Source organism: Heteronotia binoei, chromosome 10, assembly GCF_032191835.1.
Source record: "Heteronotia binoei isolate CCM8104 ecotype False Entrance Well chromosome 10, APGP_CSIRO_Hbin_v1, whole genome shotgun sequence".
Classification (NCBI taxonomy): Eukaryota; Metazoa; Chordata; class Lepidosauria; order Squamata; family Gekkonidae; genus Heteronotia; species Heteronotia binoei.
In genome coordinates, this window is record NC_083232.1 from 94,696,600 (window position 1) to 94,708,981 (window position 12,382).

A 12,382-nucleotide genomic window follows, 5' to 3' on the forward strand; every position below is an offset into this window, starting at 1 on the left:
CTGGGACAGTGATGCTCTGTATTCTGGGTGCTTGGGAGGGGCACAGTGGAAGGGCTTCTAGCCCACTGGTGGACCTCTTGATGGCATTTGGGGTTTTTTGGCCACTGTGTGACACAGAGTATTGGACTGGATGGGCCATTGGCCTGATCCAACATGGCTTCTCTAAACAGCAGGAAGATGTTAAAAGGTATCAAGATAAGCTAAGAACTATTCAATAATTAAATCATGGATTAGAAGCCTTGGACACCAACTGTTCACCACAGTCTTGTGTGTTGACCCTCTCTCTCCCACAGTACTGATTGGGAAAACTAGGAATTCCAAAGAAAATAAGCATACCAACAATCGTTATCCTCTGTGCATAGATACAGATGGCCAGGAATGCACTAGTGACTGCTTCAAAGCAGCTGGTTCCTGTACCATGTGGACTGGCAGGAGTTTCTAGCCTACAGCCCAACTTTATCTGCTCTGGTTCCGCTGGACCTGAAGTAGCAGGGAAGAATCTCCAGAGATGCTGGAAAGGAACTAACAGCACAGAATATGACTGTGTCTACCATCAATTGCTTATATAAATAAGCCTTTGAGCGGGGACACTCAATGGAGTCTTCATCTACCAGGACATGGCTCCTTGTTACGTGGAAGTCATATCCATGCCAATGTTTTGCCAAAAAAGCAGTTTTGAAATAAGTAAAAATGGCCCTGTGGGATCTGACCAAGACTCATGTCATGGAACAGATTTCTAACCCAGGCTTTCTGAGCCAAGGATTCCTGTGTTTTCTAGGTCACACAATCAGAGAGGATTCCATTGCCATGGAAACCCTGTGGGCAGTTGCAGGGCAACTGTGGTTTGTTCCCTTGGCTGGACTGGAGGGTCAGGCGTGGCTCCGGCCTCCCATCTCTCGGATAGGGGAGGAGATGAAGGTGGAAGAGAATACCAACCTGGGTGGCGCAGCTAGATTAGGGAAGGTAAAACTATCAGGATTATCTGGTACTCTGACTTATAACTGGGTAACTCGGAGACCGTCTCCTGAAGCTAATGTGCCCAGTTCTCTAATCACGTTTCCTTTTTGAACTGACCCTCACTGCTGAGTTCTCACCTCAAGAAAATCCAGTCTGCCCCCAACCACTTGGCGGCTGGCCTTGGGAAGTGGGACAAAGGGAGGGGGGGCTGTCTCACCTGTGGCTCCCCAGCGGTATGCTACTTGCCACAGCCAGTTTGGAGGGACCCAGGGATCCAAGGGCCTTTTGTTATCACAAGTTTAAGGCGGCCCCCCTCTAGTCAAGCTCAGGCCTTGGTGGTGGCAGAAGTACCCCATTTACCCCAAGGGAAGGGGCAAGGAGGGACCTGGGGCTCTTCCTCTCAGTCCTCAAGACCTCTTCTGAAACATCATAAGAACATAAGAGAAGCCCTGTTGAATCAAGCCAATGGTCCATCTGATCGAACATTCTGTGTGTCACAGTGGCCAAAACCCAAGTGCCCCCAAGAGGTCAATCAGTGGGGCCAGAATTCCTGACGCCTTCCTACACTTGCCGCCCCACCCCCCCAAGCACCAAGAATACTGAGTATCACTGCCCCCATGTTGCATGGCAGGCTGCAGTCCTGGAGGGGTTGAGCCCAGCATTCTGTGTCTCGCTGGGGGCAGCCAAACAACCCAGGAAGCCACAAGCAGGAAAGGCAGTTTGGTGTCGATGGTGACTCCCTGTTATTTGCCTCCACTACTGAGCATGGAAATCCAATTGCACTCGCACGGCTAACAGTAATGATATAACTGTCTTAATAATCTGTTCAGGATCATTTCTGCCCTGATATTTTAATAACCACAATAATTGTTATAGGGCTTTAGAGCGTTCAAATCCTTTCACAGAGATTATCACAACACTGAACAGATGGATCACATTTGCAGGCAAAAATGGATTTCTGATTCTGGTAGGTTTATGAAGCCAGCATCACACATTCCAGAATTTCAGATTATTATCAGCATACGAATATTTCATTCCCCTGACAAAGTGCCCCAACAACGTGCAGCTTTACCATATATCTGCTTCAGGGTAGACGGCTTGCATGGAGAATTTACAGCGGAGCTACTTTTGTTTGCAGGTTTTAAGTTCTTGCCCAGGGAAACTGACTTCAATGGGGCACGGTTCAACTGTTTTTTCCAAGCAACCTCAATGCAAAAGGCAGCTGTCTCTTGGCGCCATTTGTTTTCATCTTCCTTGCACTGGTGCTTCGTACTAAGAAGCCGGAGGAACCGCCTCCTTAACTGGTAGCTGCACGGAGGAAAGGGGGAAATAATAATAAGGCTCAGTTTTAGAGACTAGTTTTCAACTCCAGAGTTTTCCTTGAACCAGCTCAACATGGTAAGTCAACTGGGAAAACAACTCACCCACTGGGGGAAGCAGGTTTCTGCCCTAATTCCCTTCTCTCTTTTTCAATTATTTTGACAAAGAGAAAAAAAATGACAATAAACTGTAAATTAAAAAAAGAGAGAAATGGAAAGCTTTGTGCATGTGCTCAAAACCTTATGCCCAGAATTAAAACTTTGTTGGTCACTGGACTCAAATGTTCTTCAGCAGGCCAAGTAAGAACTTTGATAAATTCTAGAGGAAGGAATTATCAATAAACTACCAGAGCCCTTTTCTTTATTAGGAATCTCCAATCCAGAAAAGACACCCAGGCCTTCCCCCCCTCTTAAGGTTAGGCTTCTGGTTCTTGTGGATACTCACAATCTGTGATAATCGCAGTGATCACGTACCCTTGGCATAAGCATTTCGCTATAAAATAGCTCTCCATTAGACTTTCAGCAGTTTTCGTTCTTTATTTTTTAAATTAAGCTTATAGACTGCAGCTCTTAGCCGATGGCTTCCCAGGTGACTTACCAAGGCCTTTTTTTGTAGCAGGAACTCCTTTGCATATTAGGCCACACACTCCTGATGTAGCTAATCCTCCAAGAGCTTCCAGGGCTCTTCTTACAGGGCCTACTGGAAGCTCTTGGAGGATTGGCTACATCAGGGGTGTGTGGCCTAATATGCAAAGGAGTTCCTGCTACAAGAAAAACCCTGTGATTTATGATATAAAAGTGACTAAAGAAAATGATAAATTAGAACTGGCTCTGAACAGATTCAGTTTAGAAATATAAAGTCCCTAAAGGGGCAGACTGGCAATAAAGTAGACAACAAAACAAGCATCAGTACAGTAGATCATCACGTAATGCAAAAGCAGCAAAAAGTAAGGGACACTACATCTCTCTCTCGGCTTGACTTCGCGAACGAAGATTTAAGAAGGGTGCAGTAGTCCACGTCTGCTGCAGGCTCGCTGGTGGCTGACAAGACCAATGCGGGACAGGCAGATCCGGGCACAGTGGATGCAGGGAAAAGTCTGATTTGGGGTGGGTGCTGTAGCAGTGCGATTCTTCCTCAATCTCCTTTTGTCCTCAAGACCAGCTATGCGTGCGTTCTCAAAGGAAGAGACAGCCTGGTGGATGGTGTGCCTCCATGCTTTGCGATCTGAGGCTAGGTCAGACCACTGGTGATGGTTGATGTGACAGGTGCTAAGGGATTTCTTCAAGGAGTCCTTGTACCTCTTCTTTGGTGCCCCTCTATTTCGATGGCCGGTGGAGAGTTCGCCATACAGGGCAATCTTGGGAAGGCGGTGGTTTTCCATCCTAGAAATATGCCCTGCCCAGCGCAGCTGCGTCTTCAACAGCAGTGCTTCGATGCTTGTAACCTCCGCCCTCTTGAGGACTTCAGTGTTGGTCACAAAGTCACTCCAGTGGATGTTGAGGATGGTGCGAAGGCAGCGCTGATGAAAGTGCTCAAGGAGTCGCAGGTGATGACGGTATAAAACCCACGATTCGGAGCCGTAGATGAGGGTTGTCATCACAACCGCTTTGTAAACATTGAACTTTGTGCCTTTTTTCAGATGCTTGTTGCTCCACACTCTTTTGTGCAGTTGGCCAAATGCACGGTTTGCCTTTGCCAGCCTGTTGTCAATCTCCTTGTCGATCTTGGCATCTGAGGAGATGATGCACCCCAGGTAGCTGAACTGCTGGACTGTCTTCAGAACTGATTCACCCACAGTGATGCAGGGAGGGTGATAATCTTCCTGGGGTGCAGGCTGGTGGAGAACTTCTGTCTTCTTCAGACTAACTTCTAGGCCGAATAGCTTGGCAGCCTCTGCAAAGCAGGACGTCATATGCTGCAGAGCTGATACCGAGTGGGAGACAAGTGCAGCATCATCAGCAAATAATAGCTCTCGGATGAGTTTTTCCATTGTCTTCGAGTGAGCCTTTAGTCGCCTCAGGTTGAACAGGCTGCCATCGGTGCGATAGCGGATGTAGACACCATCGTCATCATCTAGATCTACTGCGGCTCTTTGAAGCATCATGCTAAAGAAGATCGTAAAGAGAGTTGGTGCGAAAACGCAGCCTTGCTTTACACCTGTGCCTATTGGGAAGGGCTCCGAGAGGTCGTTGCAGTGTCTGACTTGGCCTCGCTGGTCTTCATGTAGCTGGATGATCATGCTGAGGAACCTTGGGGGACATCCTAAACGTTCCAAGATTTGCCACAGGCCTTTCCTGCTAACAGGACACTACATAAGCTAATTAAAATTAACCAGCACTAACGCAAACCCGGGGTGAGAAAGGAAAATGACTGCCAAAAGCTGGGTAAGCTTAATGCCAGGCAAACAGCTGTGGAAAGGGAGCTGCGGAATCCCCGTGCCACCTTTGCCCCCAAGCGGCCAGTCAGCTCACTTCCAAAGGCAGGAACCTTAGGAAAGCTTAACTGATGGGATGGTTCACAGGGGAGCAAGTGGCCTTTTCAGTACTCTGTTCCCTAAGAGTTTAGGTAATTACCAGTATTTTGAATTGAGTTTGGGAGACAGCTGGCAGCAGTCTCAGAAATGTCAAAATATATTCCCTATGAGCAAGTCCAGCCCACAATATTTGGGTAGGCCAATTAATGTGCACAATAAGAACATAAGAGAAGCCATCCAGTCCAAACCTCTGTGTCACACAGTGGCCAAAACCCCCAGGTGCCATCAGGAGGTCCATCAGAGGGGCCAGGACACTAGAAGCCCTCACCCCTCACAATGGACATCAATGGTATGGTGGAACTGGAATCAAAACGGTCTGGACTCTGGGGGAAAGTAAGCCTTTTCAAGGGAACACTTTAAAAGCATCCAAGTTTAATAGGGTTCTGTCTTCTGACACGGATGTTTTATTAGAACACAGAAGGGGCTTTGATGTTACGGATGCCAGGTTCAGTCCCTGGCCCCTCCATTGGAAAGGCTCTCATGAAGGTGGATGGTTGAAAGACAACACGACCAACATTCTGACTCAGTGAAGGCTGTTTTATGTATCTTCACCTACTTTGGCAAAGTTTCTTTATAAAGTTCATGAAGTTGACAGATTTATCTTGCTTTGTCAGTGCAAAAAGTTTGTACCATGAAATTGGGTTTATGGCCAAGAGAGTGACTAAGCTGGGGAGAAAAAAAATACATTTGAAACAAGCGTTTGCTTGGGAATAGAAGCTCCCAGTATCAGTGGATGATGACACACCAAGACAGTGGACAAAACAAACGATTGACAGCTGGTGACGACTCCTTGTGGACTCTAAAGTACAATTGTAATGTACAAAGCCGGAGCACAGTCTTGACTCTGGAACTAAAACTGCAAGCTTGGATGAACAAGATAAGCAGATAACCTTTAGTAACAAATGCCTTAGTTTTTGGGGAAACTGTGAAGTTTATGAACTTGCAGGATCAAGGCTTTCTTGATAAAGCACCTCCATCAGGATCCTCTCATCCTTCTCTCCTTTGTCTTGCGAGAACAATGATCAATCTTGAGGATGTGCTGCAGCCACTGTCTTCCACTGGGTGAAAGCCCTCAGCATCATTTTACTGGCAGTGGTCTTGTCTCAGTCCAAACCAAACATACCCAAGAGTGCTGTGGTCAGATCAAGATGTGGAAGTAGGTATCCACAAGGCTGACAGAGGTGAGCTAGGCTCTTGCCTTCAGAAATGGCAAGACGGGTACTAGGATCACCATTCAGAACCTCTTGTATATATAAATACCTTCCTTTTCACCCAGGCTTAATGCAATATAGTCATTGACAGACATTCTCACATTTTGACATATTACTGTTTTATTGCTTTTGCATGCTCATGCTACTCAGATCAAAGGTTTGCTCAATTTGTTAATTTTACTATTCTGTCACTGAATCTTAAATTTGTACCATTTTGCATTCTAAACCACTTCCTACCAGATAATTTTACTATACTGTCATTGGATCTTAAATTTGTACCAGTTTGCATTCTGAGCCACTGGCTACCAGCTATGTGTGGCTTTGCTCACTATACCGGATTCCTCGTCTGATGAAGTGTATGCTTAGAGAGCACACGAAAGCTGACGTTCTAAATAAAACTAAGTTGGTCTTAAAGGTACAACTTGACTTCTATTTTGTTCTACTACTTCAGACCAACACGGCTGCCCACTTGGATCTCTCTTGTCCTCAGTCTAGTTGTTAATGCCCCTGAAATTGAGTCTGGAAATTTTTGTCTTTCTTCAGGGCGAGGTAGCTAGGGAACAACTCTAGGCCCTGTGAAACCAAGGCACTGCCTCTATTATTCCCTTTTGAAGCTGGACATCCATCTCTTGAAGCTACATTGAATACAATCTGAATGGTGGAAGTAAAGAGAACATGATGCATCCAAAGTTGATGATGAAAAGTACCTGATCTGTCTTATAGTCTCCCAAGCTGGAAGGCACTGTTGGAGATAGAAGGCATGTGGCGGAAAGAAGCCACAAGATCCCCCAAAACTCCCTTTAGAGCTCAATGAGCCTTTTGAGTGTGTGGATAAGAAGTACAATTTCTGTAGATTTGGGCTTATGAGTCAAGGAGGAGAAAGGCTTGCAAAAAAGAAGAAAAGTCACACGAAGGATAGGAGGTAGTTGATCAGTAAACGGACAAGCTAAGAGCACTGCAGTTGTTCAATAGAAATGGGCAGGCTCGTAGACTGGGCCATCTACCTCAGCTTCTGGTCCCAGTCAAGGGTCTAATAAATCTTCATGCTATAAAAAAAGTCCTACCCTTTGAAAGGTAGATCTAGGAAATGAGCATGAACTTCAGACAGCAGTGAGATAGACTAGAGCCAAGAGTATCTGTGGATGGTAAAAATTGTCAACTTTCACTCTGCAGTCAGCTGCATCCTGATAGGTAACAATTTGCTGTTTCATTAGGTGAAGAGCTTCATCCTGGAAAACCACAGCCATCTCATAGAAGAAGATATTGGATTTATACCCTGCCCTCCACTCCTAATCTCAGAGTCTCAGGGAGGCTCACTGTAATGTACCGAGACTGGAGACGATGATAGGGCAACATGCTTTAATTGAGGCACATCACAAGAGAGCGAACATGCGGGCCGGGTCCCGCTTATATACATAACGCGGAACAACCTCCCAGGCTGGCCAGTCCAATCCTGGCCAGTCAAACTTCCCGCCACTGATGGTCATAGGCGGAGCCTTTCGCGCGCTGCACAGTCGTCTGGGGACTGCCCCCCCAGTCGCCTCCGCTGCATGGCTGCGCGGTGCTTGTGATACAACATGGCGTAATAACGCAATAACGTGATAGTGTACTAACGCAATACACTACACTCCTCCCCCCCTAGTTGATGTACATAGTCCTGTAGGTAGGCGGGAGCCCGGTGCTCCCGGGTTGATCGCCTAGGGGCTGCTTGTGGTGTCGGGGCGGCTCCCGTGGCTGGAGTCTCCCCAGGGAGTGCCCCCTCCGATGGCTGCCCATTCGGTTCTGTAGGGGGCTCTGGTTCTGCCGGACTCGGGGGATCGTGCGTGGGCAGGATTGGCGCTGCCGCTTCTGGCAGACCCCTTGTTGGCTCACCCCTGGCCCTCGCGTCCCTTGCCTCGGTGGGTTCCTCCGGCAAGGTGCGGCGGCGCAATTGGTCGATGTGCCGTCTTAAGATCTGGCCCCCCTCTGTCGACACTTCATAATGGCGGGACCCTAGTACGCGCAGCACCCGTCCTGCCACCCATTCTGGCCCCTGCGCGTAATTCCGAGCGAACACCGGATCCCCCGCGAAGAAACCCCTGGCCGCTTCCCTGATCTCCGGGGACCCGCAGACGTCCGAGGCTCTGTCGGGGTACATCCGGTCCAGCCTTGTGGTGAGCTTGCGCCCCATGAGGAGCTCCGCTGGGCTCACCCCCATGGCTGGGTTGGGGATTACCCTGTTATCAAACAGGAATGCGGCTAGCCAGTGGTCCCAATCGCCCTGCACAATCCGACCCAGTGCCTCCTTAGTTGTGCACACCATGCGCTCCGCCTGGCCGTTGGTGGCCGGGTGGAATGGGGCGGACCGTATGTGTCTGATTAGGTACCTCTGTAAGAACGCCTGGAATTCCCCAGAGGTAAAAGCCGTCCCGTTGTCCGAAACTATTGTGTCCGGGATACCGTGTGTGCTCAGGGCCCTGCGCAGCGCTCGGATTGCGGCTGCCAATGAGGTGGACGCTACTGGAATGACCTCCAGCCACTTGGTGTAGGCGTCCACCACAATCAAAAATATCTGACCCTGGAAGGGGCCCGCAAAGTCTATGTGGAGCCTCGACCATGGTTTCCGGTTGGTTTCCCATCTTGTGGCGGGGGCGCTGGGCGGTTCGGGTCAAGACTCCTGGCACACGCTACACCTCCGAACCCAGTTCTCTATCTCCTCGTCCATCCCCGGCCACCAGACATAGCTCCGCGCTAAGGCTTTCATTCTTACTATACCTGGGTGGGTTTTGTGGAGTGACTCTAGTACTCACTTCTGTAGCGGGGGGGGGGGAACCACTACCCTACTACCCCACAAGAGGCACCCTTTGTGGGCGGCTAGTTCCTCCCTCCTTGTGTTGTATGGCCTGAACTCTTCCCCCATCTTCCCATCCGGCCACCCCCTTACCACCCAGTCGAGAACTCTCGCCAGTGTTTTATTCTTCCCAGTGGCTTTTGCAACCTCAGTTGTGTGTAGGGGCTGCTCCGGGAGTGTTTCGACTATCATAACGTGGTGGGCCGGGGCTGGGTCTGGGTCCATGGCGGGTAGCGGCAAACGGCTGAGCGCGTCCGCGTGGCCCATTACCTTGCCGGGCCGGTGGACCAAGGTGTACGTGTATGAGTTAAGGAATTGGTTCCACCTCAACACGCGCTGCGATAGGATTTGTGGGGTTTGGCGGTCCGGAGCTAACAGACCCAAGAGTGGCTTGTGGTCTGTGGCTATGGTGAACCTCCTCCCATACAAATAATCGTTGAACTTTTGGACCCCTGCTACGATTGCCAGAGCCTCTTTGTCAATTTGAGCGTAATTGCGCTCTGCCGGGGATAGTGTTCGGGAGTAATACGCCACCGGTACCTCCCTCCCGTCCTGGAGTTGGTGTCCCAGGACTGCGCCCACCCCATATGGCGAGGCATCGCAAGCCAGGATTACTGGGAGGCTCTCGTCAAAGTGGTGGAGCACTGCGTTAGAGACTAGGATGTCTTTTACCGCCTGAAACGCGGCAGCTTGTCGCTTGCCCCACTCCCAGGGGGCTTGTTTGTCCAGCAGCCGGTGGAGTGGTTCCGCGATGGCTGCTTTATGGGGCAAGAACGAGTGATAAAAGTTCAGCAATTTTAAGAAGCTTTGTAGCTCCACCTTGCACGTGGGGGCCAGGGCTTGCACGATTGCTCGGGTCTTGTCCTCCGTCGGGTGGATTTCCGCTGCGTCCACTGCGAACCCCAGGAACTCCACCCGCGGTACCCCTAGCAAGCATTTCTCCCTCTTGACCTTGAGCCCCGCCGCTTGGAACCAGCGGAGTACTTCTCTCAGGCGATTGCTGAACTCCTCAGGGTCCGGGGCGGCGATTAAAACATCGTCGAAAAATGGTTGGACTCCGGGGATCCCTTTAAGAAGAGAGTCCATTATGCTCTGGAAAATCCCCAGAGCTACACTGACCCCAAACTGCAGCCTCCTCACCCTGAAGGCCCCACTGTGGGTCACTATTGTCTGGGCCTCGGCCGTTTTGGCGTCTACTGGGAGCTGTTGGTAGGCTTGTGCCAGAGCCAACTTCCCGAATATCTTGGACCCAGCTAAGGCTGCCAATACGTGGCTGACCACCGGAACGGGGTAGGGGTTGTCCTGCAGTGCCTTATTGATTGTGCACTTGTAGTCTGCACATATCCGCACCTCCCCGTTGGGCTTAACCGGGGTCACTATGGGAGTTTCCCACGTGGCATAGTCAACCGGTTCCAGAACCCCTTGGGCTGTGAGACGGTCCAGTTCTGCCTCGATTTTTGGTTTCAAGGCGAACGGGACCCGCCTAGCCTTGAGCCTAATTGGTCTGACCATAGGGTCGAGCGGTAGGGAGATGGGCGGTCCCTTGTAGCTCCCCAGGGATCCATTGAACACGTCGGGGAACTCGCTGGATACCTCCCCGAACCCCCTGGTTGCTTGGATTTGCTCCACCCCCTCTAAACGGATCCCCAATGGGCGAAACCATGCCAGCCCCAGCAGGGTGGTGAGCTGGCGCTTGACCACCAGGATGTCCAGCGGTCCCCTGAAAGCCCCTCTCTCCACTTGCACCCGGGCCCACCCCACGATGTGTACCGGGTTTTTTTGAAAGTCCCGCAGAATAAAGTCCACCGGCCTCAGTTGGAGCCGGCGGCGGGGGCACAGTTTCCTCAGGGTTTCCTTCACAATTATGGAGATAGAGGACCCCGAGTCCACCTCCATGAGGCATGGGGCCCCCTCGATGAGGACCGCCATCTTGATCTTGTCGGGGGTGGCGAGGGGCAAGTTCAGTACCTGTAGACTGGTGGATGCTGTAGTGTGGGTCTCCGCTGACTCGTGGTGAGTGGTCGGCCTCCGGCGGCTGGACTTGGCTCGGCAAGCCCGCGCGATGTGGCCGGTCTTCCCGCAGCTCCGGCAGTCCCAGTTGCGGTACTGGCAGTCCCTTCGTTCGTGGGGGTCGCCACATTTGGCGCATTTCGTTGCGGGCAGTTTCTCCGTTGTCCGGGGTCGCTGTGGCGCTCGGGTGGTCGCCCCTGCTGGGCGGCGCAGCTGGAACGCTTCTCCTTCCTCCTGTCGGTCGGAGTCCAACTCCTCTTGGTGGACCGTGTCGGCTCTCGCCTTGTGGAAGGTCCTCGAGGTCCTTTCGAACGCCACGGCTTCGCTGAAGGCGCTCTGGAGGGTGAGCTCTTCCTTCGCGAAGAGCTTCTGTTGGAGCCTCTCGTCTCGTAGGCCCCACGTGAATCGTTCCGCCAGGGTCTCCTCCAGCTGTGCGAAGCTGCAGTTGCCCGCGATCTGGCGTAGGGCCGCCAGGTAGTCGGCGGCCGATTCTCCTGCTGCCTGGTCCCTCTGGTGGAAGAGGAAACGGCGGGCCACCCTTGAGGGTTGAGGCAAGAAGTGGCCGGTGAGGAGTCTGACGATTTCCTCGTAGGACTTCTCCGTGATCCTTGCGGGGGCCGAGAGACCCTTGGCGATTTCGAATGTGGCCGCCCCGCAGACGCTCAGGAGAACATCCCTCTTCATACAGTCTTCCGTAATCCGGTTGGCCCTTAGGTAGCACTCAACCCGTTCCGAGTAGGACTCCCAGCCCTCTGGATTCGAGGGGTTGAACGCCTCGACGTGACCTGTGGTTCCACTCTGGTTAGCCATGGTGGCTGCGGCGGCAATGGTCGTTGTCTGTGGGTTGCCCTTGAGGTCTCCGATGTAGCCCTGTTTCCCGGGCTAAAATCCCACCTTCGTCGCCACTGTAATGTACCGAGACTGGAGACGATGATAGGGCAACATGCTTTAATTGAGGCACATCACAAGAGAGCGAACACGCGGGCCGGGTCCCGCTTATATACATAACCCGGAACAACCTCCCAGGCTGGCCAGTCCAATCCTGGCCAGTCAAACTTCCCGCCACTGATGGTCATAGGCGGAGCCTTTCGCGCGCTGCGCAGAGTCGCCTGGGGACTGCCCCCCCAGTCGCCTCCGCTGCATGGCTGCGCGGTGCTTGTGATACAACATGGCGTAATAACGCAATAACGTGATAGTGTACTAATGCAATACACTACACTCACAATCTCCTTTACCTTCCTCCCCCACAACAGCCTTCCTGCGAGGTGGGTGGGGCCAAGAGAACTCTCACAGCAGCTGCCTTTTCAAGGACAACCTCTGCCAGAGCTAAGTCTGACCCAAGACCATTCCAATAGGTGCAAGTGGAGGAATGGAGAATCAAACCCGGTTCTCCCAAATAAGAGTCTGCACACTTAACCACTACACCAAACTGGCTAGGTGATCTAGGGCAGACTCCCCACCCCCATAGGAAATTATGGTAATGGGTCATGCAGATGGCTCTCTACCTTGAAAAATGAGTTG

The 12,382-nt window shown here is 51.4% G+C and overlaps 1 protein-coding gene across 1 annotated transcript in view; it reads right to left on the bottom strand.

Annotated features, from left to right (window-relative positions):
- Positions 1 to 12,382, bottom strand: part of INVS (inversin) — a 131,819-nt gene that overhangs the window by 5,919 nt on the left and 113,518 nt on the right. The window contains exon 15 of the mRNA XM_060247789.1: positions 2,030 to 2,265. Coding sequence (XP_060103772.1) covers positions 2,030 to 2,265 — 236 coding nt within the window. The remainder of the gene's footprint in view (positions 1 to 2,029; positions 2,266 to 12,382) is intronic.